Genomic DNA, 21,718 nt, shown 5'->3' with positions numbered 1-21,718 from the left:
GAATTCGTGTAAATTTCCAATCCCAACCGGCCACGTTGATATCAATGACAGCAAACTCCGACGTGGCGCAATGCTAATGGCTTCTCCTTTCAAAAATGTCCACGTCACGCATGCACCAGACTTGCTATTGTGCACTAAAATCCCACCTGCATAAATAAACCACTCCTCTTATTCAGACTTCAGTTGTTCTTTCACTATAGCAGCAATGGCGATAGTAAGGAGAAGATCGCTGATCGCAACTCCTCTCTCTCTAGCTCTTACTCTTTCTCTCCTCCTCGCCGTCTCCTCCGCCGCTGTATTCTTCGAGGAGCGCTTCGATGGTATTGACTCCTCCATCACTCTCACTATCTGACTATACTTTTTGGGTGCATTCTGCTAGCATTTTAGTTTTGTGATTCATGTGATCAGTCTCTCACTTGAATGATTGTGCGAATCTGATTGTTTTGATCTACGATTCATCGTTGGTTTAATTTGTATCCAATTGAGATCTATTGCTTATCGATGTGATGATATTGACATTTCCGTCGATCTAATTAGTGTAATTTGACGCTCATATATGCATATGCTCATTTGACATTTTGATGGATCTAGTTTAGTTTAAAGCCGCATCTAATTGAGCTTATTGAACTGTGGATCTGAAGCAATATTCATTTTTAATCAATTTTTATTGCGTGATAGTAAATTATGATTATAGAGTTGAAAATGCAATTCAATTTAAGTGATAAGAATGTTCGACCTATTGGATGAATTTTCGATGAGACCTTTTATCTAGCCGGCAATTGTTTGTCTATGCAGTTATATTTAGCCTTTATTTCTAACGGAAGAATTTAGGTCGAAGCGTATGAGCTTGGAAATGACGATTTGATTCGTAGCAGCTAGTGCTATGATAAGTATAAACCATAACGACTCTGGTCTAAAATTCGTTTTAGTGATAAACCTACCCTTCATGTTTGTTAGTGGTATTGGTCTTGGCCTACTCCTATCATTTAACGTATTTTTTCTGTTCCAAAATTACATATGAAATATCATACGTAATTTATTCTATTGACATTGGTTTCAATATCTTAGTGTGGAAATGATTTTGTGAACTTGTGAAAAGATGAAAGAACAGTACTTTCTTAAACCTAAAGTGACTCCTATATTCTCAAATGAAAATCAGTTGCCTCTAGAAAAGAAACAAAGCACTGTTAATATTTAATGCTATTTAACATTGCAAGTTGTTGGTGCCTACATTGCAAGCCTAATGCATTTGTCTGATACATGTTATAGATGGATGGGAGAGTCGGTGGGTCAAATCTGACTGGAAGAAAGATGAGAATATGGCCGGCGAGTGGAATTACACTTCTGGAAAATGGAGTGGAGATGCCAATGACAAAGGTAATTAATCCGTTTGTGTCCTGCAATTTGACATAATTGAGTGGACTAGGCTGACTTTCTTTTCAATTGCAGGTATCCAGACCAGTGAAGACTATAGGTTTTATGCTATCTCTGCCGAATTCCCTGAGTTTAGCAACAAGGATAAGACCCTAGTTTTTCAATTTTCTGTCAAGCATGAACAAAAACTTGACTGTGGTGGTGGATACATGAAATTGCTCAGTGGTGATGTTGACCAGAAGAAATTTGGTGGTGACACTCCATACAGGTTCACTCATCTCCCAACCTTTTGTGATCCTATGTGTACACTTTCATTCTCCGACCCGATGCAACCGACAGCATCCTCATCGACAATGTACTTAGTGTGTGTATTGAATGGTATTTGGTTTGGTTGATGCAGTATCATGTTTGGGCCAGATATCTGTGGTTACACCACCAAAAAGGTGCATGCTATTCTAACATACAATGACAAAAACAACTTGATCAAGAAGGATGTTCCATGTGAGACTGATCAACTCTCTCATGTATACACTTTCATTCTCCGACCCGATGCTACCTACAGCATCCTCATCGACAATGTGGAGAAGCAGACAGGGAGCTTGTACTCTGACTGGGATCTATTGCCTCCAAAGCAGATCAAGGACCCTGAAGCTAAGAAGGTTATTTTTTGTACCTGTATTTTAGAGTGGTTTCCCATTTGTGTATTCTTGTATTCTTAACTGTGTGTTCTTGTATTCTTAACATAACTTTGTTGCTACCAATGTCAGCCTGAAGATTGGGATGACAAGGAAACCATTCCTGATCCTGAAGACACGAAGCCAGAGGTGAATAGATTTTATCTTCTGCTAGAAAGGGAGTAGTATAGAACTCCTGGGGTTGGATTAATTATAAGCTAAGAGTTTTCTTTGTTGACAGGGTTATGATGATATCCCCAAGGAGGTTGCTGACCCTGATGCCAAAAAGGTAACTTAGTGGCATATTGATTGTTGCTTCTTTATACCCAAAACTAATATTTGAAAATATTTAATAAACCAACTTTTTGCATTTTCAGCCTGAGGACTGGGATGATGAGGAGGATGGTGAGTGGACTGCGCCTACCATTCCTAACCCGGAGTACAAGGGACCATGGAAGGCAAAGGTTTGTTGAAATTTTAGTGTGGCTTACTGATTTTGCTTGTGAAGCAGACCATGTCTTAATAGCCCTCTTTATCTGTACCAGAAAATTAAGAACCCCAACTACAAGGGCAAGTGGAAGGCACCAATGATTGATAACCCAGGTTTGGATTTGTTTTGCCCCATTATTTCTTAGAATATTGCAGTTTTTTAATTCAATTTCGGGATAACTGCAGAGTTCAAGGATGACCCAGAACTATATGTTTTCCCCAAGTTGAAGTATGTAGGCATTGAGTTGTGGCAGGTACATTTTCATATTTAATCCATCATATGATTTTAGTTTTTCCCCTTTTGTTATCGACTGGATGTCTCGGGATGGTATGTTCAGCTATTAGAATTATATTGCAGGTGAAATCTGGAACCCTATTTGACAATGTTCTTGTAAGTGATGACCCTGAATATGCCAAGAAGGTAGCAGAAGAAACATGGGGAACACAAAAAGATGTATGTCGGTCGCATTGGTTCTATTTCTCTCACTTTTTCTATACTTCATTATCTTTGTAAAAGAGAATGAGAACTGTTATCCATCTATCTATCTACCTACAATCTATCTATTATTGATTTGTCAATGCTTCTGATAATGCAGGCTGAGAAGGCTGCTTTTGAGGAGGCCGAAAAGAAGAAAGAGGAGGAGGAATCAAAGAATGATCCAGCTGTTGATTCTGATGTAAGACTTGTTTGTTCTTTAGAACTAATCCACTATATTCCTTGTCTCATATGTATACTAATGGCAACCTTGAATTCTCATCACAGGCTGAGGATGGTGCTGAGGAGTCCGATGTTGAAGGTGAAGATGCTGAGGATGATTCCAAAGTAGACCCCAACGAAGACCCTACAGCTTCAGTCGATGACGATGTGCACGTAAGATCCCGAGTTTCTTTGCTTATGCATTCATATATGATATATGCAATGTTGGTGTTGGTAAATTCCATGTTAGTTATTCTTATTTTTGTGTATATGTCTCATTGCAGGACGAACTGTAGGATATTAAGTGATGGAATGCTGAAATCACTAGAGACATTGTGCCATCGCCCCGAAATTTTTCTTATTAGATGTAGCGCTTTATGTAGGATAACTAAATGACAGTTGGAAGCTGCAAGAGATCGTGTTTGTGGCTTGATTGGTTTAATTGAGTCTGTTATCTGGTCAGATTTTTTGTTTATCAGCTTGTCTGAGAATTACTGCTATTCTATTAATGCCACGACTTGCAGTTTTCTGATTGAAATTTCGCTGCTTTTTTTCCTCTCTAAGTAAACTAAAGATCAAGCAGCACATTCTGAACATACTTCATCTTTTTCATTGACCAACACCACCTCAATTCTGCTATATTGTAAACTGATAGGTAGAGGAAGTCACGTAAGATAACTAATGATATTGGTGTATCGTGTATGGTATAACACTGAATGGATCATAATTAAATAAGTACGACAAATGATATTGGTGTACATTATGACACTGAATGGAAATGGATCATACTACAAGTACTTTAGGTTGGTTAAACCAAGTACAAAAACTCATGATTGTTTATTTCTACATCTATACAAGTAACAATGAACATACTGTGGTCATCTACTACTTTAACTTCTTAGTATTTGTGGAGGGAGGCGTACCGAAAATTAAATGATCAAATAGCCTATTGTATCCGTCAAGGCTGAAGAGCATTCTGAACCAAAAAATGTTCAAAAAGAGCAAAAAATCTTTCCACCGAAATTATTATACCAAAATATAGGAACTAAATTCTTGTTATAAAATATTACACCTAGAAAAGAAAAAAAAAGATAGGCCTTAAATTTCACATTGGCCACAATTTTGTCCTGAATTGAGAGCTTTTTTTTATGATTTTACCTTGGGTCAAGATTCTAGTTACTACTATAATATAAAAACTATATTGGCCATGTATTTTACTTTAATGAATAACAAGCTCGCTTGGCCATGAACCTTGAAACAACAGTGATATTCGAAAGTAATTATACAGATTCAACTGATGCATTTGGCGTGTATTTTTTACTATTATACATCTACATATACATTGTTTCTTCCCATATCTACTTTTATTCCTACATACATGCATCTGAGAAGAAAATCTTCTTGCCAATGTTTCAACATGGAAAGCATTGGAATAAAGCAGCCCGCTCCCCCTGTAAACCGTGGAAGCAAAAAAGTCGCGACCGATAAACCATTTTAGCGAGCATGTAGTGGTTGTGCATTCTCTAGTGCCTTGTAGCACTGCAGGCTGCAAAGAGGAAGCTTTGATTTGGAATCCCTGTACTTGTATGCATTTGTACACAATGGGCCGGCACATTTCTCGCGTGGAGGAGGATACCTGAAAATCCATGTGAAAAATATGAAACAAGGGAGAACAAAGACCTGAAAATCCATGTGAAAAATATGAAACAAGGGAGAACAAAGACACAAATTCGAGCTTGATTTATAACTTGAGATTTAGTTGACATGTTTTGGCTACATCGCCTCAGCCTATCTGCATCAAAATACCTGCAAGACTTGGGTTCGAAGATACTTGGAAGGCCAACTTCAGCAGGAAATGTTACAACTGTCCCCGAAGGTCCCATGACCCATCTAACAGCATCTGGTGCAACTGTAGCACCATTTGCATTCCTCTCCTGCATCCTCATGCATAACTAGGGTAAACATATAGAAGTCTTTTGGAAACAAGATTGCTCTCTTCGAACAACTTTTACCTGCACTAGCTCCTGTTGCCGTTTTTTAATCTTGTCCTCTCGCCTTTTCCTGCTGGAATCTTGACCCAAGATTTTCCTGATTGCCTCGGCCTAATAATAAGGAAAAACATAACTCAGGCACAAGTTGATGTAAAACATTGATATGTAATCACACTGTAGTGAACAAGAATCGATACATGGGAACACAATGACTGAGCATAAAAATCAAACAAACCTCAGATTCACGAGAAGCCTTTTCATTTTGTATCCTTCGCCTTTGGGCAGCCTCAGCTCTTTTCAGTTGTTGCTCCACTTCTGATAGCTGTTCCTTTGTCTCTGCCAAAAGTAACACGATAATAAGCAGTCAATTTACCACGAAGTAACAAAAGAAAAATCCATTCACTAGTACAACGATAAGAAATACTCACTTCTTGGTGGGGCAGGTGGTAACCCATCTGGGAATTGGATTGATTTAGCACCCAAACCAGGTGAAGGCTCTCTTCCAGATAAAGTAGCTCTACGCCGGGTAGTAATGGAGCTTTCTTTGGAGTTCTTAGGGACGTCAATTGATGACTTTCTCTGTTTCTTATTCTTGTGTTCAACCTCACCGTCAGATAATGATTCTTCCTCCTCTGTATATTCAGTATCTTCAGGTGCTCTTGCCGATTTGGATTTCTTACGCTCTTTGGTTGACCTTGAAGAGCCATAATCTCCAATAGCCAAAGAAGAATCTTCAATATCTCTATCCATTACCCTAGAGATCTTCCGTAGTTTCCTGCCCCTGAAGGTACCATCTTCATACTCTGTATTATCATAAGACGTGATTCTTGAAGTTTTGAGCTTTTGAAGGTACCGAATCTCATCATCATCCTCATCATATATTTCATCATCAGAATACTTCTTGCTTATGGACTTTTTTTTAGATGGCCTGTTATGCTTCACAGCTTGCTTGACAGACTCCTCAGGTGTATCCTCGTTACAAGAATCCACTTTTCCAAAGGCAAAACCAGTCCTCGAAAAATCTTTCCATGGCACACCTCGAAGGTCACCCTTCTCATTTTTATCACGGAGATTCAAATTTTCCTGTTAAAAGACAACGACATTGTAAGGTCCCCAAAGCTGTCAAGTACTTGGCCAATAAAAAGGCAATATATCCAAAAACAAAGGGAAAGCAGCTAATAACATTACAAGGAAAAATAAGTTATGAATCTGCTTGCAAGTCGCAAGATGAAGTTTAATCATCTGAATTCTGACCAAAAAGAAGTGTTTAAAACAGGAAATAGGCAGAACTTTAATCAGGTTAGAAGAGGATCTTTTTTTAATAATATTACATTCAGCATCTGCAATTTCTTTCTCATATGCAAATATTACAACTGTTTTTAGCAACTAGTACTTCAAAATATGGTGATGCATACAATGCATCAGTTGAATAGAATTTCCATTTGGAAATACAGCCCACTGAGTTACAGGATCAAAATAACTGAAAAGCCTTCAATCCAGAGAAAAATACCTTAGGGGGAGGATAATTTTCATCTGACGAAGGCTTTGTAGCAAACGTTCCAGCTACTGAAGAACTGCCAGAACTAGATCTAGTGTGAATGGTGTGTGTTACACCTCCAACCTTTAGTTTTACCTTATTGACTTTGTTTCCAGTTCCATCAGATGCTGCTCCTAGTGGCTCAGAATGGTAATCCCCAGTCGCTTGTTCGCTCATTTTATTGTCCTTCATTTGCCTACTGTTCAAGCTAGCTGCAGCAGGGTTATCATCAACACAACTTTTAAGGTCAGTGGATTCCTCCAATGTGTTTTCTTCGTCAGCAGCATCACAAAGGTTTAGTGATGGTGTTGAGGACTCCTTGCCCACACTTGGTGCATCACTCACGTGGTCTGATGGAGTTGATGATAATGAGATAGAATCTCTATTTTCTTGGGGGGATTCTGATTCATTTGAAGGACGATGATTGAAATTACTCCTCCTTCTCCTCGAAGTTCTGCGTGTTGTATTGCTCCCAGAATCGCCATGGCTATCCATTGCGTAAAAACAATTCAAGAAGAAGCTTATTCAACTTCTTTCTCTTGCTAATAAAAATCCTAACAAAAGAAACAGAAATCCGATTGTTCATCAGTCACACATAAGCGTCAAAACTGAAGTTTCCAAAATGAAAAACAAATATTGGGAAAGTTTAATATAGCTATAGAATACTAAAAGTTCCTTTTCTGAGTTACTACTTAATCAAGCATATATTAAATTTTGCATTTGCAAATGCATATTCGCACTTATCTGCTTTGCCTTGATAATCAAAACATATAACACTTAAATATTACATATAAGCAAAAATGGTACTGTATGTTTCTCCGAGAGGCCTGAAGGCTGAAGCAGGAAAGAAAGAAACATAATACTATTAATAAGTTAAGTGCGATAAAATATATGTATTGAAGAGTTGAAATGTTTTAAATTCGGAGGAGAAACAAATACGAATAGCTCGTGGAGACAAAGTTCTTACTTCCCCCTCAGCTAAGAAGATATACTCAAAAATGGAACACGAAAAGAGCTCCATTGGCGTAGTAGAGGAACCAATTTACATCAAAGACACACTGTGATATACTCCCTCCGTCCCATAAACATGAAGAGACGAAAAAGTAGAGATGGTGTTGGTTCCATTTTAGGAAACATTTCATTTTTAATGGGACAGTGGGAATACTGATATACGGCTTATGACATTCGTTTTGGGGCTAGCGTATATGACCAAATTCGGACAGAATTTTTTCAGATATAGACAGACATATTTAATTTAAGCCTCATAACTACAGCAAAATTCACCAAATCCATCTTAAACCTACAACTAGTTGGCTTTCACACATATAAATTATAATTATGAAAGCCACAGACGTATATGTTAATAAAAACAAGATTGCTGAAGAAATGAACAAGCATCAGATGATAAAACGCCCTCATCAATTTCAACTAAGTTCTCCCAAAGCAAGAGCATAGCAATCATTCCATCTATGAACAAATAAATTACCAGGAAAACAAAAATTTCATAACAACTATTTCAAAATTGGCAGTTTATCTTCTGTTTCTGCCTCAAACAAAACAAGAATACAATCAGAAAAAAAAATGCAAAGAAAAGATTAAAAAAAAAAGAAGAAGCTAAGCATCAAAATGAAGATAGAAGAATAACTACCTGAAAACAATCAGAAAACAACAGCACCAAAAGAAAATTGGAAAGAAGCATCGATGAGGGATGACTCAACTCTGGTAGTGAATGTGAATCTGTGTGTGGAAGAAAAAGTAAAGACGCTATTTGTCACTCAATTGCCCCTGCAAGGTGTCACACCACTCTTTATTTTATTCTTCTGAAAATAAATATTTGAAAATTTAAATTATCTTTGGTTTTTGTATGAAAAGTGCATTTATAGGTGATTTTCAAAATGACACTAATAGTTGCACTTACTCTCCGTCTACGAATAATAAATACTAATTTTAAGAAATATAATAAAAAATAGATTGGAAAGGTTTTAGAAAGTACTCCTTACGTCTCACATTTAGAGTCACGTTTAATTATGGCATGAGTTTTAAGGAATTAGTGGAGTGTGTGATAAATGAAGTGAGATGGTTGAAGGTTGGTCCCTTTTTGACTTTTTAGTTTTTTATTTTTATTTTGGTTTATTGTAACGTAGATAATGACATCTTGATGTAATTTTGATGAACAATGGATAAAATTGTATGACCAAATATTGAAAATTCTAAATGTGACTCTAAAACTGAGGCAGACTTTTATGACAAAATATGACTCCAAAACTGGGTCGGAGGGAGTAAGAGTTATTGCCAAAAATAGTAAAAAAATATCAATTAATAGTGAATCGACAAAAAAAAAATTGGTGTCAATTAATCGCGGACAAATGGAGTATTATTTTATTATAATAAATAGTTTTCTATTTTTATTTCTTTTCTATTTTTATTTCATGAGGTATTAATTAAACAATGGTTATTCAGTGTGCAATTTCTATTTTTATTTTACAAATGACATGGTTCAACTTCAAACTACAAGGACTTGTGTCCTAACAGACGACTAGATGATAAACGATCGCGATATTAAGTGTTTAAATTTGCTAAACAACATTATCTTGTTATCTTGGAGACCAAAAAATTGGAAATCGAAAATGATGGTAATAATTTATTGAATATCTGTAACCAAGCATTAGTTCTCGCATTTTATTTGGCAATCATTTTTAAGGTATGAAGGCACTGTTTTAGATTAAAAAATGTAGATAAGCAAAGACTAAAAACCAAAGGACATGACCCGATTGATTGTAAATGTCAATATTACTGGTTATAAATGTTAATATTACTATTACTGGCTCCCTCTGTCATTTATAGTTTCGTCACAGGTTTTAAGAAATTGTTTGACTTTATTAAAAAAACTTGCTAAATAAGTTCAGTGAAATGTGAATCTCACTTTTATATATTGATTTAATAATTGAATATGAGTGTAATGAGTTAATGAATAATCCGCTACTAATAATTAGCAACGGATTTCCAACAGACTATATACGCTACTAAATTGAAATCAGATTGGAAACGAAATGAATCAAATTTAGCAGCGGATATATCCGTTGCTAATACTGGCGGATTAGTAGCAAAAGTTTATTACCAGTAGAATAGCAGGGGATATATTCTGCTACTGGAGTTTTTTATTTTTACTTTAGATATTACTATTATGTTGCTATTCCGTTGCTAATTTTAAATTTATTTTACTAATCAATTTTTTATTGCTTACCTAGTTACGACAACCTATTTACAACAAACCAACATCTCAACAAATAAATAACAATTCTTTGTAGCAAAGAATAATATAATAAATATACTAATAAATATTTTGCAAATTACATGAAGTTCGATATTGTCATGACTTTGGAATATAGTTGATAGTGAATTACAAAATAGTGGTCAAACTCATAATTCTTCAGAATCATGACTACGAGACTGAACAACGGGAGTTATAGGACTATGGTACATCAACTGGTCCATCTTCTCATTTAGAATCGTCATATCTTCCTCTAATTCCATTCTCTTCTCGCGCTCATCATTGAAATTTTCTTCATCTCTTCAAGTTTGCGGTCCACTTGCTGACGACCCTCCAAAATTCTTACTGCAGTACAAACTCTTAACTAATTAGCATTCACAATCAAAGCACAAAATCACCCTCACTTCACAGCAAATTGGGTCGGTGAAGCCGACAAGACTCCACCTCAAACCTAACCACTATCCACACCCTAAAATTCTCCTATAAACAATATACTGAGTGCTATTACCACTATTTGGGTCATGGTACCAAAAAACATAAAGAAAAAAGATAAAGATGCTAACCTTTGTAATAAACTCTTCTCTTAACGTATCTTTAGCTTATTCTTTTTTCTTTAGCAACAATGCTAAAGTGTAGACCTGAAATATTATTAAGAATAGAAATTTATGGAAACCTAACAATCTAAATTATCTAATCACAAACATGACAATTAATTAAAGTGAAGAGCCAGCATATGCATTCATGCATAATCAATCATATAATGCAAATAATTAGTTCCATTTATATTAAAGGGGAAAACCATTTAGATGTATAACAGTGATGCAATAGTAAACACATACAATGATGCAAATAGTAAATACTGACCTTGACAAGCTCTTCTAGGACAACAAAAGCATGTGATGTATCTCTCTATGGAAAGAAACTACAAGAAAACAGAATGTCAATACATGTGATAAAATTGAGTCCTAATTCATCAATACTACTAATGCTTTTATAAGTACACAAAACATAAGTACACAAAACATCTACAATAAGAAAATGCACTAATTATACTTCATATTGCTCATTTGCTATAACTATTTACAATTTAAAACATCTTCACTTGTTAGTCATTTGCTTTCTTTCTTGCTAATCAGTTGCTTTATGTTAATTACGAAGCTATGGGGAAGCAATCAATACTCAAATACAATAGAACAAAAATTGGAGTAATATTCAATCATCATGAATCAAATCCTCATAGCTAGTTTGAATAAATCAGTGTAGACAAGAATAATATGCATCAATGGCTTCAATCTTATATACAAAAATCCCCCAAGTTAGACAACATGTTACTTAGTAAAAGATTCCCCTAATCCTTATACATATATAAATTTTGCCTTGCTCATGGATGGGAGAAATGCAGAACCAGCAGAAGACATAGGGGTCCAAATCAAATAAATACACTCCTTCTATTAGAAAACTAACAACCTAATTTTCATTCCCTAATTCCTATACATGTACAAATATGTATCCAAAGTAACTGGAATGCAGCTGAGGGAGCCATTCACTTCAAACAAAAAATCAATGAAATCTCACGCCTAAAAATGTGAAGAAGTTATGTTGATTAAAAGTTCCTTTCAAGCACATCTTTTATTAATAAACTTACATCCCTTTTTCATTCCCTAATTCCATAAACATATATAAATTGTCTTGCTTATTGAAATGCAGAATCAACAAGAAACAAATCATATAAAATACTCCATGTTATTCAATTATTGATAGCACACCACTTTTCATTCCTTAATCCTAAACATATATAATTATGTATACATAATAAATATTAGCAGTGAAAATTCGGGAAAGCTCACGCCTAAAATAGTGAAGAAGTGAAATTGTGTTGACAATATTACTTCAAAATGTGAAGAAATTGTGTCGATTAAAAGTTGAATTCAAGCCTAAAAAATCCCTAAAAAAAATTAACAACATAATATACATAGATAGAAGGAAGGAGAAAGAACCGGCGGCGGCGGCGTTCAGAGCAGAGTAGCGGCGGTGGCGGTGGCGGTGGAGTGCGGAGCAGCAACGTTTAGAGCAGAGCAGCTGCGGCGGCGACGTAAGCTGAGAAAAGCAGCAGCAGCGTTTGGAGGAGAGCAGCGGAGGTGTATGTGGACGGTAGAGCGGCACCAGCGGCGGTTGATTGCAGATCGGCGGCGTGAGGCGTGTAGAGGGGTGGTTGGGGTTGTGTTTAATTAAGTGTAAACGTGAGGCGTGGTAAAATTTGACTAAGTTTAAAACCTAATTAAATCCTAGTCACGGTTTGCAGCGATTCGGTCCTACGCAGGTTTGCAACGGCCATTCTCCGCTGCTATTTAGTAACGACAAATAATCCGTTGCCAAGGCATTAATTTCTCCAATTTTGAATTTTTTTAATAAAAAAATAATTAATAGTGGATGTTTCCGTTGCTAAATCGTAGCTGGTACCAATCTGCTACTAATTCCACCACTAGTTATGGCACGCTATTATACCGCGAACATATAATGAATATCCGCTGCAAACTCCGTTACTATTTTTTTCCAACGGACATTCTGTTACAATTCTGTCACTATTAGTAACAGACTTCCATCCGCTGCTAAATTTGCTGCTAATCAGCGAAATTTTTTGTAGTGTCCAATGTAATATCCTTTGAACACTATCAACGGCACTTTAAGAAAGTACTTGTGGAATCGTTACTAATTAAAGAAACAAGTGTGAATTCAATGATTCCTTATAACTTTGGAATTAGTAATATATTTCTTGCACGTATTAATTAAAAGAACTTTGGAATTAGTAATATATTTGTTGCACGTATTAATTAAAAGAGTGAACTACGTAAATCGTACCTGATTTTTCACTTTCGCACATAAACAGTATCTGATCTTTATTTTATATCGTTTTTGGTACCCAGTGACAAAAATAATCATAGGTACCAAATATGTGATTTTTTTTTCATGAAGGATATTTTTGGAAATTTCCATTAAATAGTACTCCCTCCGTCCCACAAAAGATGTCACACTTTCCTTTTTAGTTTGTCCCACAAAAGATGTCACATTTCCTCTTTTGGAAAAAGTTCCTTCTCACATCAATTATAAAATTATATTTTCTCTCACCACTTAACACACAAAATAACATCTCCTAAAATCTCGTGTCATTTCCCAAGTGTGACATCTTCTCTGGAACGGAGGGAGTACCAAATATGTGATTATTTTTCTTCCTTTCTTATTTCTCTTTTTCTTCTTCTTTCTTTTTTCTTCATTTTCTTCTTTCTTTTTAGTATTTTATCTTCCTTTCTTTTACTATCTTTTTTCTCCTTAGTTTATGTTTCTTCTTTCTTCTTCTTTCTTCTTTCTTTTTAGTGTTATATACATACATCTAATTGCATTCATAATATAAATAAAAAATAAAAATATCTAATTAAATTAATTATTTAAAGTAATTAAATCAATTGAATATTTTTTATTAAATTATTTTATATTCATTTTAAGGTTGAAACACCTAACTAAAAATATTCAACTTTTTATATCATTATGAATACAATTCACAATGTTAAATTTTTATTAAGGCTATATTGATTAGTTACTAATTTAATGTAAAATAATAATATTTATTACATAATATTATGCGATTCATAATTTATATAATTATACTATAATTATTTATTAATTACTATCAGTTTTTAGTATAATAACAATAATAATCTATATTGATTAGTTATTAATTTAATGTAAAATAATAATTATAACTATTACTCCCTCCGTCCAACAATAGAAGTCCCGTTTTTCCGTTTTGGGACGTCCGAGAATAGGAGTCCCGGTTCTACTTACCATATTTGGACAATCTAATTACCCTACTCATTCACTTAAATTTCAAAAATGCCATCCAAAAACCCCCCAAATTGATTCCCTAATTTCCATTCTCTCTCTCTCATTCTCGCATTCTCTCTCGGAAAACCTAATCCTCCACCGCCTCCACCGCCGCCTCCACCACGCTGCCTCCACCGCGCCGCCGCCATCTCCATCGCCATCGCCATCGTCTCCTTATCGTCCGTCGCCTCCACCACGCTGCCTCTACCACGCCGCCTCTACCACGCCGCCGTACCACGCCGCCTCCACCGTCTCCTCATCGCCTACCGCCTCCACCGCGCTGCCTCCTCCACCCTATATCAAACCATAATCGGTCATCTCCTTCTCTCTGCAATACAGTCCAAAAATTGTTCCTTATCTCTCTCTCTCGGCGAACCCTAATCCCCTTCCTCTTCTTAAAATTAATTGTTGTGTTAAGTGTAATTAGGTTTTTTCCACTGGTTCTGTGCCTGATTTGGACAAAGATCCAATACATTGTTGTATTGGAGTATTAATTTCAAAAAAATTTGTTCTTGAAAAATCTGTTCCTGTTGCCTCTATACGGTTTTTGATCTTTGATTTAAGTTTGGTGCTAGATTTGATTCATTAATCTCATCTTTTGAAATCGATTCAGATTGGGTTTGATTTAAAGTGTGGTTTTTGCTGCGTGTATTGCCTTGAGCTGGTTTGGTTTGGTTTGGCTCCGTTCTTGGTGTTTAAATCTTGTATTGTGACTGCAATTAGTGAGTTTTGTTTACTTTGATTGTGGGATAATTTGGAATAAAAACAGTGATAAAAAAAACTAAAATAAAAAAATTATTGCACCATAAAAGATGAATTTATAAATTAAATATTTTAAGTGGATCCAAAATTCTACTATCATACACCATTTATTACAAATTCCAAAATTTTCTTAAAACCCGTGCCCTTTAGAAATGGGACTGCTATTGCTGGACGGAGGGAGTACATAATATTATGTGATTCATAATTTATATAACTATACTACAATTATTTATTAATTACTATCAATTTTTAGTTTTATAACAATAATAATCAAATATAATTATAACTATAATTATATTTAAGTATATTTGAATGATATTAAAAATGAATTAATTATTAATTTATAACATCAAAATAATAATATTAATATTGATTAATAATAATAGTATAAAGAATTAGGAGAATGAGAGAAGATATTATAATATCACTTTTGGTACAAATTTTATATATGCCCAAAATACCCTTTATGACATAAATGGGAAAATATATTTGTTTAAAGGGCATTTTGGGAAGAAAATTGCATCAGGTACCAAAAATGTGATTTATAGGTACCAAAAACGATATAAAATAAAGATCAGGTACCATTTACGTGCGAAAGTGAAAGATCAGGTTCCATTTATGTAGTTCACTCTAATTAAAATCATCTCAAATTTGTAAGTATCAAATCAAATAAGTATCAATTAAACTGTTTTAATATATAATTTCATGTTAAAATTTATATTATTGTCCGTGTGAACCCGTTGCAAAGTTGGCCCCTGGTTGATAGATTCTTATTGCATGCTTTGTGCCTCTCTTTCCTTCTCTAAATTCATAGTATTATATAATAGTAGTAGTATATGTGTGTGTCACAAGCAATGACTTAAATATATTTACATATGCATAGACTTAATTATTAGTTTACTATATATGTTTGCATGAACATAGTCGCATAGACTAATGTCTTGTAGTATATGTTTGTCACAAGCACAAAGTTTAATAGTAATAGTATTGTGTATTAGCATAGAATTAAAAATGTTTTTAGAATTATATGTTGTATATATGCAGAAGACTGTAGGAAAGTGAGATTGAACCCATGATCTTTAGCTAAGGAGAATTTTGCAATGTCTTAATTTTGTCATATAAAATAAAATTAATCACTGTAAAATCAGAGGACACTCCGAAATTGATAGTCACATAATGTTGATATTTAAGGACGGGATTGATGTTAAAATTGAGAGTGTCCGAAAAATGTATTTTGCCATTTGAGGTCGAAATTTACATATTTTACTATTTAAGTGAGTGAATATGAAATGCCAAGTTTTTTTCAAGTGTAAAGGATTTTCAGATGAGACTCGATTTTGATATAGTGAATACAAGTATATATAGTTTCCCGAATTTCGAGAATTAGTCTTTGGTCGCATTCATTTGTTGTGAAAAAACAAAATTAGTAAGCATGACCACCAAATAATTTGTTTTGTCACTACATATATGCCTGGGTCAGTTGGTGACTTGATATTATCTATATTTAAATTAATGTATAGCTAGGTGGGTACTAAGACCTATGCCGTTTTTTATTCCATTCATATTCTACATACATGTAAAATTTACATATACACAAAACATAGATTCCACCAATAACTAGTAACTCATGAAAACTCATATCTTTATCACAATCACAATCTTAATAGATTTTAAACTCATCATACTAGTGCAAAACATATTAATGTTTTGCTCAAAAATATCTTCGCAACCAAATTGAATTTGAGCATAATCTAGCACAAGCAAACAGTACTTACACGCCAATGAAAAATAATCCCATAACAAATTTCAATCACACTACCAAAACAATAAAACAAGATATATATTGTATTATTGTATATGAATGGTGCTGCCCACCCCCTCATGAGATGGCCCCACAATTGCCATTAAATAGCCCCCTTGGTGGCATCAAATCTCCACAATCACATTAGTAATCAAAACCTAAATCAAAGCAAGATGGTTTGCCAAAGCGACCCTCTTGTTCTCAAAGTCCTGCGGCTATACGAGAGCATCTCGAAGCTGGAGGACCTGAGCCCTTCCAAAGAGGTGGACGCGCTCTTCATAGAGCTCGTCCACCTCTGCATTCCCCCGCATCCCATCGACCCCACGAAGCTCTGCCCTGAGATCCAGGAGATGCGGGGGAAGCTTATCTCCCTCTGCGGCCGCGCAGAGGGCCTCATGGAGAAGCACTTCACCACCCTCCTGGCCTCGTTCGACCGCCCCCTCGACCACCTCTCCCTCTTCCCTTACCACTCCAACTACCTCAAGCTCAGCCGCCTCGAGTTCGACCTCCTCTCCAAGCACACTCCGACCACCCCGGCCCGTGTGGCCTTCGTGGGGTCCGGGCCCCTCCCGCTGACCTCCATCGTCCTGGCGGCCAACCACCTCAAGTCCGCCGTGTTCCACAACTTCGACATCGACGCGTCCGCCAACGCCATGGCGGGAAAGCTGGTGGGCCCGCACCCGGAGATATCGGGGCGGATGGAGTTCCACACGGCCGACATCATGGACGTTCCCGGGGAGGTGCTCCGGGAGTACGACGTGGTGTTCCTGGCGGCGCTGGTGGGGATGGATGCGGAGGAGAAGATGCACGTGGTGGAGCATCTGGCGGAGAACATGGCGGCGGGGGCGATCCTGATGCTGCGGAGCGCGCACGGGGCGAGGGCCTTCCTCTACCCCGTGGTCGACCCGCGCCATCTGCGGGGCTTCGAGCTGCTGTCGCTCTACCACCCCACGGATGACGTCATCAACTCTGTTGTGGTGGCCAGGAGGTGCCCGAGGCCGCACCCGGCCCCCCTCGGCCCCCACGTGCTCTGCGCCAAGTGCTCCGAGCTTCAGCCTTTCAACCCTCTCTCTCTCATTGAGGAAGATCATCACTGCTGAGCCAATTGGCATTGGGTTCTCTATCATTTCTTTCTTTATATCTATCTATCTATCTCATTGTGATTTTCATGATTGTGATTGTGATTAGTTTTAGTAGTGTTGCGAATCGAATTAATGTGTGCGTCTTGTGTTGTTTTGGGAAGGAATAACATTGATTAATAACTGGTGCTTTAACTCCAATATTTTGGTTGTTAATTGTTTTGCTCAATCTTCTCGAGATGTTCGATGGATATGCTTATAGCATAGGATTTTTTAATTGAATTATTGCTGAATTCAACAAGGATTGAAACAAACAAGATGGGAATTTCATTGCTGCCATATTTATGTCCACACATGTTGAAGCAATGCTGCTGTCCTCATCAAATCATTTGGATTCAGTGAAATTATATTCGCCGAAGTTACCAGTTAAATTGTTAGGGATTAATCAGCCAATTCAATAATCATGCCATAGTTCAATTGGAAAGACAACTTACATCAAACCTAAAGGATTAATTTAGCATTAATTGACTCTGAGCTAAATCTGATTAGCAATCAAGAAATTAAGGGAACCGTAGTTGATCAGTAAGATGGAAGAAATTATCTCTACTTTCCCCTTGGTTAGGGTTTGGCAGTTGGAGCACTTGTGCTTGGCCACCACTACTATTTTAATAAGAAGTAATTAATTTAGGTTTGTATGTAAAACTTTATCAGTTATATTAATTAATTAATTGATTAATTAAGGTCAAATTCGATGCGGCATATATATAGTTTACAATATGAGTCCATTTAAAATTTCGGAATTGGAACTACTGTGAGCGTTAGCTTGAAAATACAAAAGTTAATCTGATGGTAGAATAAGGAAAGTGAGGTTTAAGGGAGAATTAGAGCTTAATTAATATACATATCATTTCAAATTACTATACTGTCATAGTTAGAGTTCTTCTATTTTAAATAGTGCTTCTTCTGGTATTCATATTCCAATCCCACACCCATCACATATAATATCATGTTAATTTTCAAACTAAGCTGTTGGTGAATAGAACAACTAGTGAATTATATTTTCTGCTACCAAGGTAATATGCTAACTCACATGTTCATCATAATCTAGCAACATAATACCAATGCAGTGTTAAGTATACAACGAATTAAATGTACCTTCTAGAATCATCCAATTAGAAGAATTTTGTAGTACAATATTGTTCCGTTTATAATTTTGGCTTATATGTATCCATCACAGTCTTGATTTCCGTGCTTCCAAAAATCAGAAGTCAATTCAAGTCATGTTACTTTCTACATGAGACTCTACCTGCCTTAAACTCTTTAGAGGTTGATGTCTTAGTTATGTAATTGAACATATTAAAAATGAAAAAGAAAGTAATCCTCTTCTTATAGGTTCTCCAACAGTCTCTTTTCTCTTTCTGTCTTTACTCCTAACTCTCAAACCCTTAAGAGAGTTAATTGTGTCACACGTCGTAAGCCTAAACTCGTTAGTAAGATTGCTTGTGTGAAATAGCATAGTGTTAGATCACCATTTAGTTTTATAAAGTAGGAGTAGCTAGTTAGTTAGCTACTTTATACTACTCCATTATCTATTTATAATTAATTTAATTTAACTAATTAATTCACAAACGCTACTTATATGTAATTAGCTTATACTCCCTCCGTCCCGCTTAAGATGACACGTTTTCCTTTTTAGTTTGTCCCAACTAAGATGACACATTTCCTTTTTTGGTAACTTGCTTTCTCCAATTAATACACTCAACCACTTTTCTCACTCCTATTAAAATATACATCTTTCTTTATCTCTCTACTTTAATACTTACACTCACCTTCTCTCTCTTCAATTAAACACTTTAACCAATAACTCCTAAAACCCCGTGCCGGCTAAGCAATGTGTCATCTTAGCCGGGACGGAGGGAGTAGTAAACTAAGTATCTACACAACTGCAAACTACCAACAAGCTCAACTACAAGATGATGATGTTTGTTTCAAAACATGTGATTTTTATCAACAAGCTAAACATTAATTCTAATTATGAAACAAATAAAATTTGAAAACATATAGTATGTATTTTTAGAAATTTTAAGCAACGAGAAAAAAACAAGTAAACGGAGATCATTTGTCAAATTTAATCTTATATTTCAATCATGATATTGTCATCAGCTTAGGCGGAACAAATTATGACAAATTTATCTATCTAAGTTTATTAAGAAAGAAAATAACTTTTCCCGGCCAGTTTTATATAGTAAATAATTATGACATCTTCTAACTAACAATAAGATGGAATATCATTTTGTGATTAAAAATCTAACCAAACTGAAATAGAAAATATGGAAACCCTACATGTGTTTGTTTAACCAGCTGATCACTACTTCAATGGAGTAGTACATAATTCGCTAACCAGCTCAGCAACTACTTTGGGTTAAAAAAAGGAAAAGAAAAAGGTCGTAGAGTTTATAATTAACCATTATTTAATTGAGTAACCTTATCAATTTTGTACATAAAATTTGGTGGAATAAAAAGTGTATGATAGCATTAGAATGTTGACATCCTATGGACATCTACATTAAACTTTATAATCGGGCGATGAATTGAGTAGTACAGTACTGCATCTGTAACTGAATTTGACTGTTTTTATAATATTTAAATATTAATACATCACATTGGGATCATAAATGGTGTGGTGGGAAAGAGAATCGAAATATTCCATTTCCAAACATTCTCACATTTCACAAATTAAACATAATACTCCAATCGCAACAATAGTGTCACCATCTTTTAATTTGTTGTTTTTGGTATTTTATTTCGAGTAAAGGTCAAAATTGATTCTGCACATAAGATCATTTTACGTTTTTGGTCTTAAATATTATTTTTTGGATTTTTTAGTCCTGAACATATGACCATTTTACATTTTTGGTCCTAAACATTATCTTTTGGATTTTTTTGGTCCTGAACATATGACCATTTTACATTTTTGGTCCTAAACATTATCTTTTGAATTTTTTGGTCCTAAACATATGGAAATTTGATCATTTTGGTCCTGAACTAACTGTTCCGTTAAAAACTAACGGTCAACTGGGTTTAATCCCGATTTTGACCAAATTAAACTTTTAATTCGGATTTTTTACTCCCTAATTATTTTTTATAAATATTCTTTTAAAATTAGAATTAAATAATATATTTAGGGTTCTTATTTCTTCAGCATCGCGGTCTATTTCACTTCAATTTCATCTTCTTCCTTCCTCTCATCTTTCATCTTCGCTTCCTTTCTCTTCCTCTCAAACCCTGTTGTGGAGCAATAACAATTTTTTGGTGAAGATGAAGGATGAGAGGAAGGAGGAAGAAGATGAAACTGAAGTGAAATCGACCGCGATGCTGAAGAAATAAGAAACCTAAACATATTATTTAATTCTAATTTTAAAAGAATATATATAAAAATAAATAGGGAGTAAAAAATCATAATTAAAAGTTTAATTTGGTCAAAATCGGGATTAAACCCGTTGACCATTAGTTTTTAACGGAACAGATAGTCCAGGACCAAAATGATCAAATTTCCATATGTTCAGGACCAAAAACTCTAAAAGATAATGTTTATGACCAAAAACGTAAAATGAACATATGTTCAGGACCAAAAAGTCCAAAAGATCATGTTTAAGACCAAAAACGTAAAATGGCTATATGTTCAAGACCAAAAGATCCAAAAGATACTCCCTCCGTTTCACTATAGTTGAGTCATTTTACCATTTCGGAAAGTTTCTTCATAGTTGAGTCATTTCCTTATATGGTAACTTTTTATTCTTTCTTACTTTATCCTTTCTTACTTTATTCTCTCTACTTTATTCACTTTATACTTTATTCTCTATACATTTCCTCTCCCTTACTTTTTTATCTATTTATTTAACACACCCAACATTACTTTCTAAAACTCTGTGCCGAAAAATTTCGCCTCAACTATAGTGAAACGGAGGGAATAATGAGTAATGTTTAGGACCAAAAACGTAAAATGGTCATATGTTTAAAACCAGTTTTAACCTTTACTACTTTATTTTTAATAGTTGGAATGTAACGAAATCATGTCATAGCCTTATCGAAATTTGCATGGGAAAAGATATTGAAATATTCAATACAACTATAGTTTTGTATTATTACTACTATTTTATATTC

The 21,718-nt window shown here is 35.2% G+C and overlaps 3 protein-coding genes and 1 long non-coding RNA gene across 4 annotated transcripts; 2 read left to right on the top strand and 2 right to left on the bottom strand.

Annotated features, from left to right (window-relative positions):
* The first annotated feature begins 179 nt into the window (after nucleotides 1–179).
* Nucleotides 180–3,772, top strand: LOC125197133 (calreticulin-like). The gene is made up of 13 exons (XM_048095843.1): nucleotides 180–320; nucleotides 1,270–1,377; nucleotides 1,450–1,642; nucleotides 1,775–2,033; nucleotides 2,142–2,198; nucleotides 2,290–2,337; nucleotides 2,426–2,512; nucleotides 2,594–2,651; nucleotides 2,724–2,791; nucleotides 2,896–2,991; nucleotides 3,134–3,214; nucleotides 3,301–3,408; nucleotides 3,519–3,772. The coding sequence occupies exons 1-13, from the start codon at nucleotides 206–208 to the stop codon at nucleotides 3,528–3,530; spliced, it is 1,290 nt and encodes a 429-aa protein (XP_047951800.1). The 5' UTR covers nucleotides 180–205; the 3' UTR covers nucleotides 3,531–3,772.
* A 680-nt stretch (nucleotides 3,773–4,452) lies between these two features.
* On the bottom strand, nucleotides 4,453–8,555 carry LOC125196082. The gene is made up of 7 exons (XM_048094444.1): nucleotides 8,411–8,555; nucleotides 6,736–7,316; nucleotides 5,654–6,308; nucleotides 5,461–5,561; nucleotides 5,247–5,336; nucleotides 5,041–5,168; nucleotides 4,453–4,870 (listed from the first exon to the last, which is right to left on the bottom strand). The coding sequence occupies exons 2-7, from the start codon at nucleotides 7,255–7,257 to the stop codon at nucleotides 4,729–4,731; spliced, it is 1,638 nt and encodes a 545-aa protein (XP_047950401.1). The 5' UTR covers nucleotides 7,258–7,316; nucleotides 8,411–8,555; the 3' UTR covers nucleotides 4,453–4,728.
* A 1,522-nt stretch (nucleotides 8,556–10,077) lies between these two features.
* On the bottom strand, nucleotides 10,078–12,300 carry LOC125196636. Its single transcript, XR_007171914.1, has 4 exons — nucleotides 12,031–12,300; nucleotides 10,898–10,955; nucleotides 10,597–10,671; nucleotides 10,078–10,378 (listed from the first exon to the last, which is right to left on the bottom strand). It is a non-coding gene; the product is annotated as an uncharacterized LOC125196636 (long non-coding RNA).
* Nucleotides 12,301–16,626: 4,326 nt separating this feature from the next.
* Nucleotides 16,627–17,755, top strand: LOC125193681 (nicotianamine synthase). Its single transcript, XM_048091526.1, has one exon. It carries the CDS (start codon nucleotides 16,649–16,651, stop codon nucleotides 17,573–17,575), a length of 927 nt encoding a protein of 308 aa, XP_047947483.1. The 5' UTR covers nucleotides 16,627–16,648; the 3' UTR covers nucleotides 17,576–17,755.
* The last annotated feature ends 3,963 nt before the right edge of the window (nucleotides 17,756–21,718 follow it).

This window comes from Salvia hispanica, chromosome 6, assembly GCF_023119035.1.
Source record: "Salvia hispanica cultivar TCC Black 2014 chromosome 6, UniMelb_Shisp_WGS_1.0, whole genome shotgun sequence".
Taxonomy (NCBI): Eukaryota; Viridiplantae; Streptophyta; class Magnoliopsida; order Lamiales; family Lamiaceae; genus Salvia; species Salvia hispanica.
The sequence above is the reverse complement of the archived record's forward strand: the minus strand, read 5'-3'. Positions and strand labels throughout refer to the sequence as shown.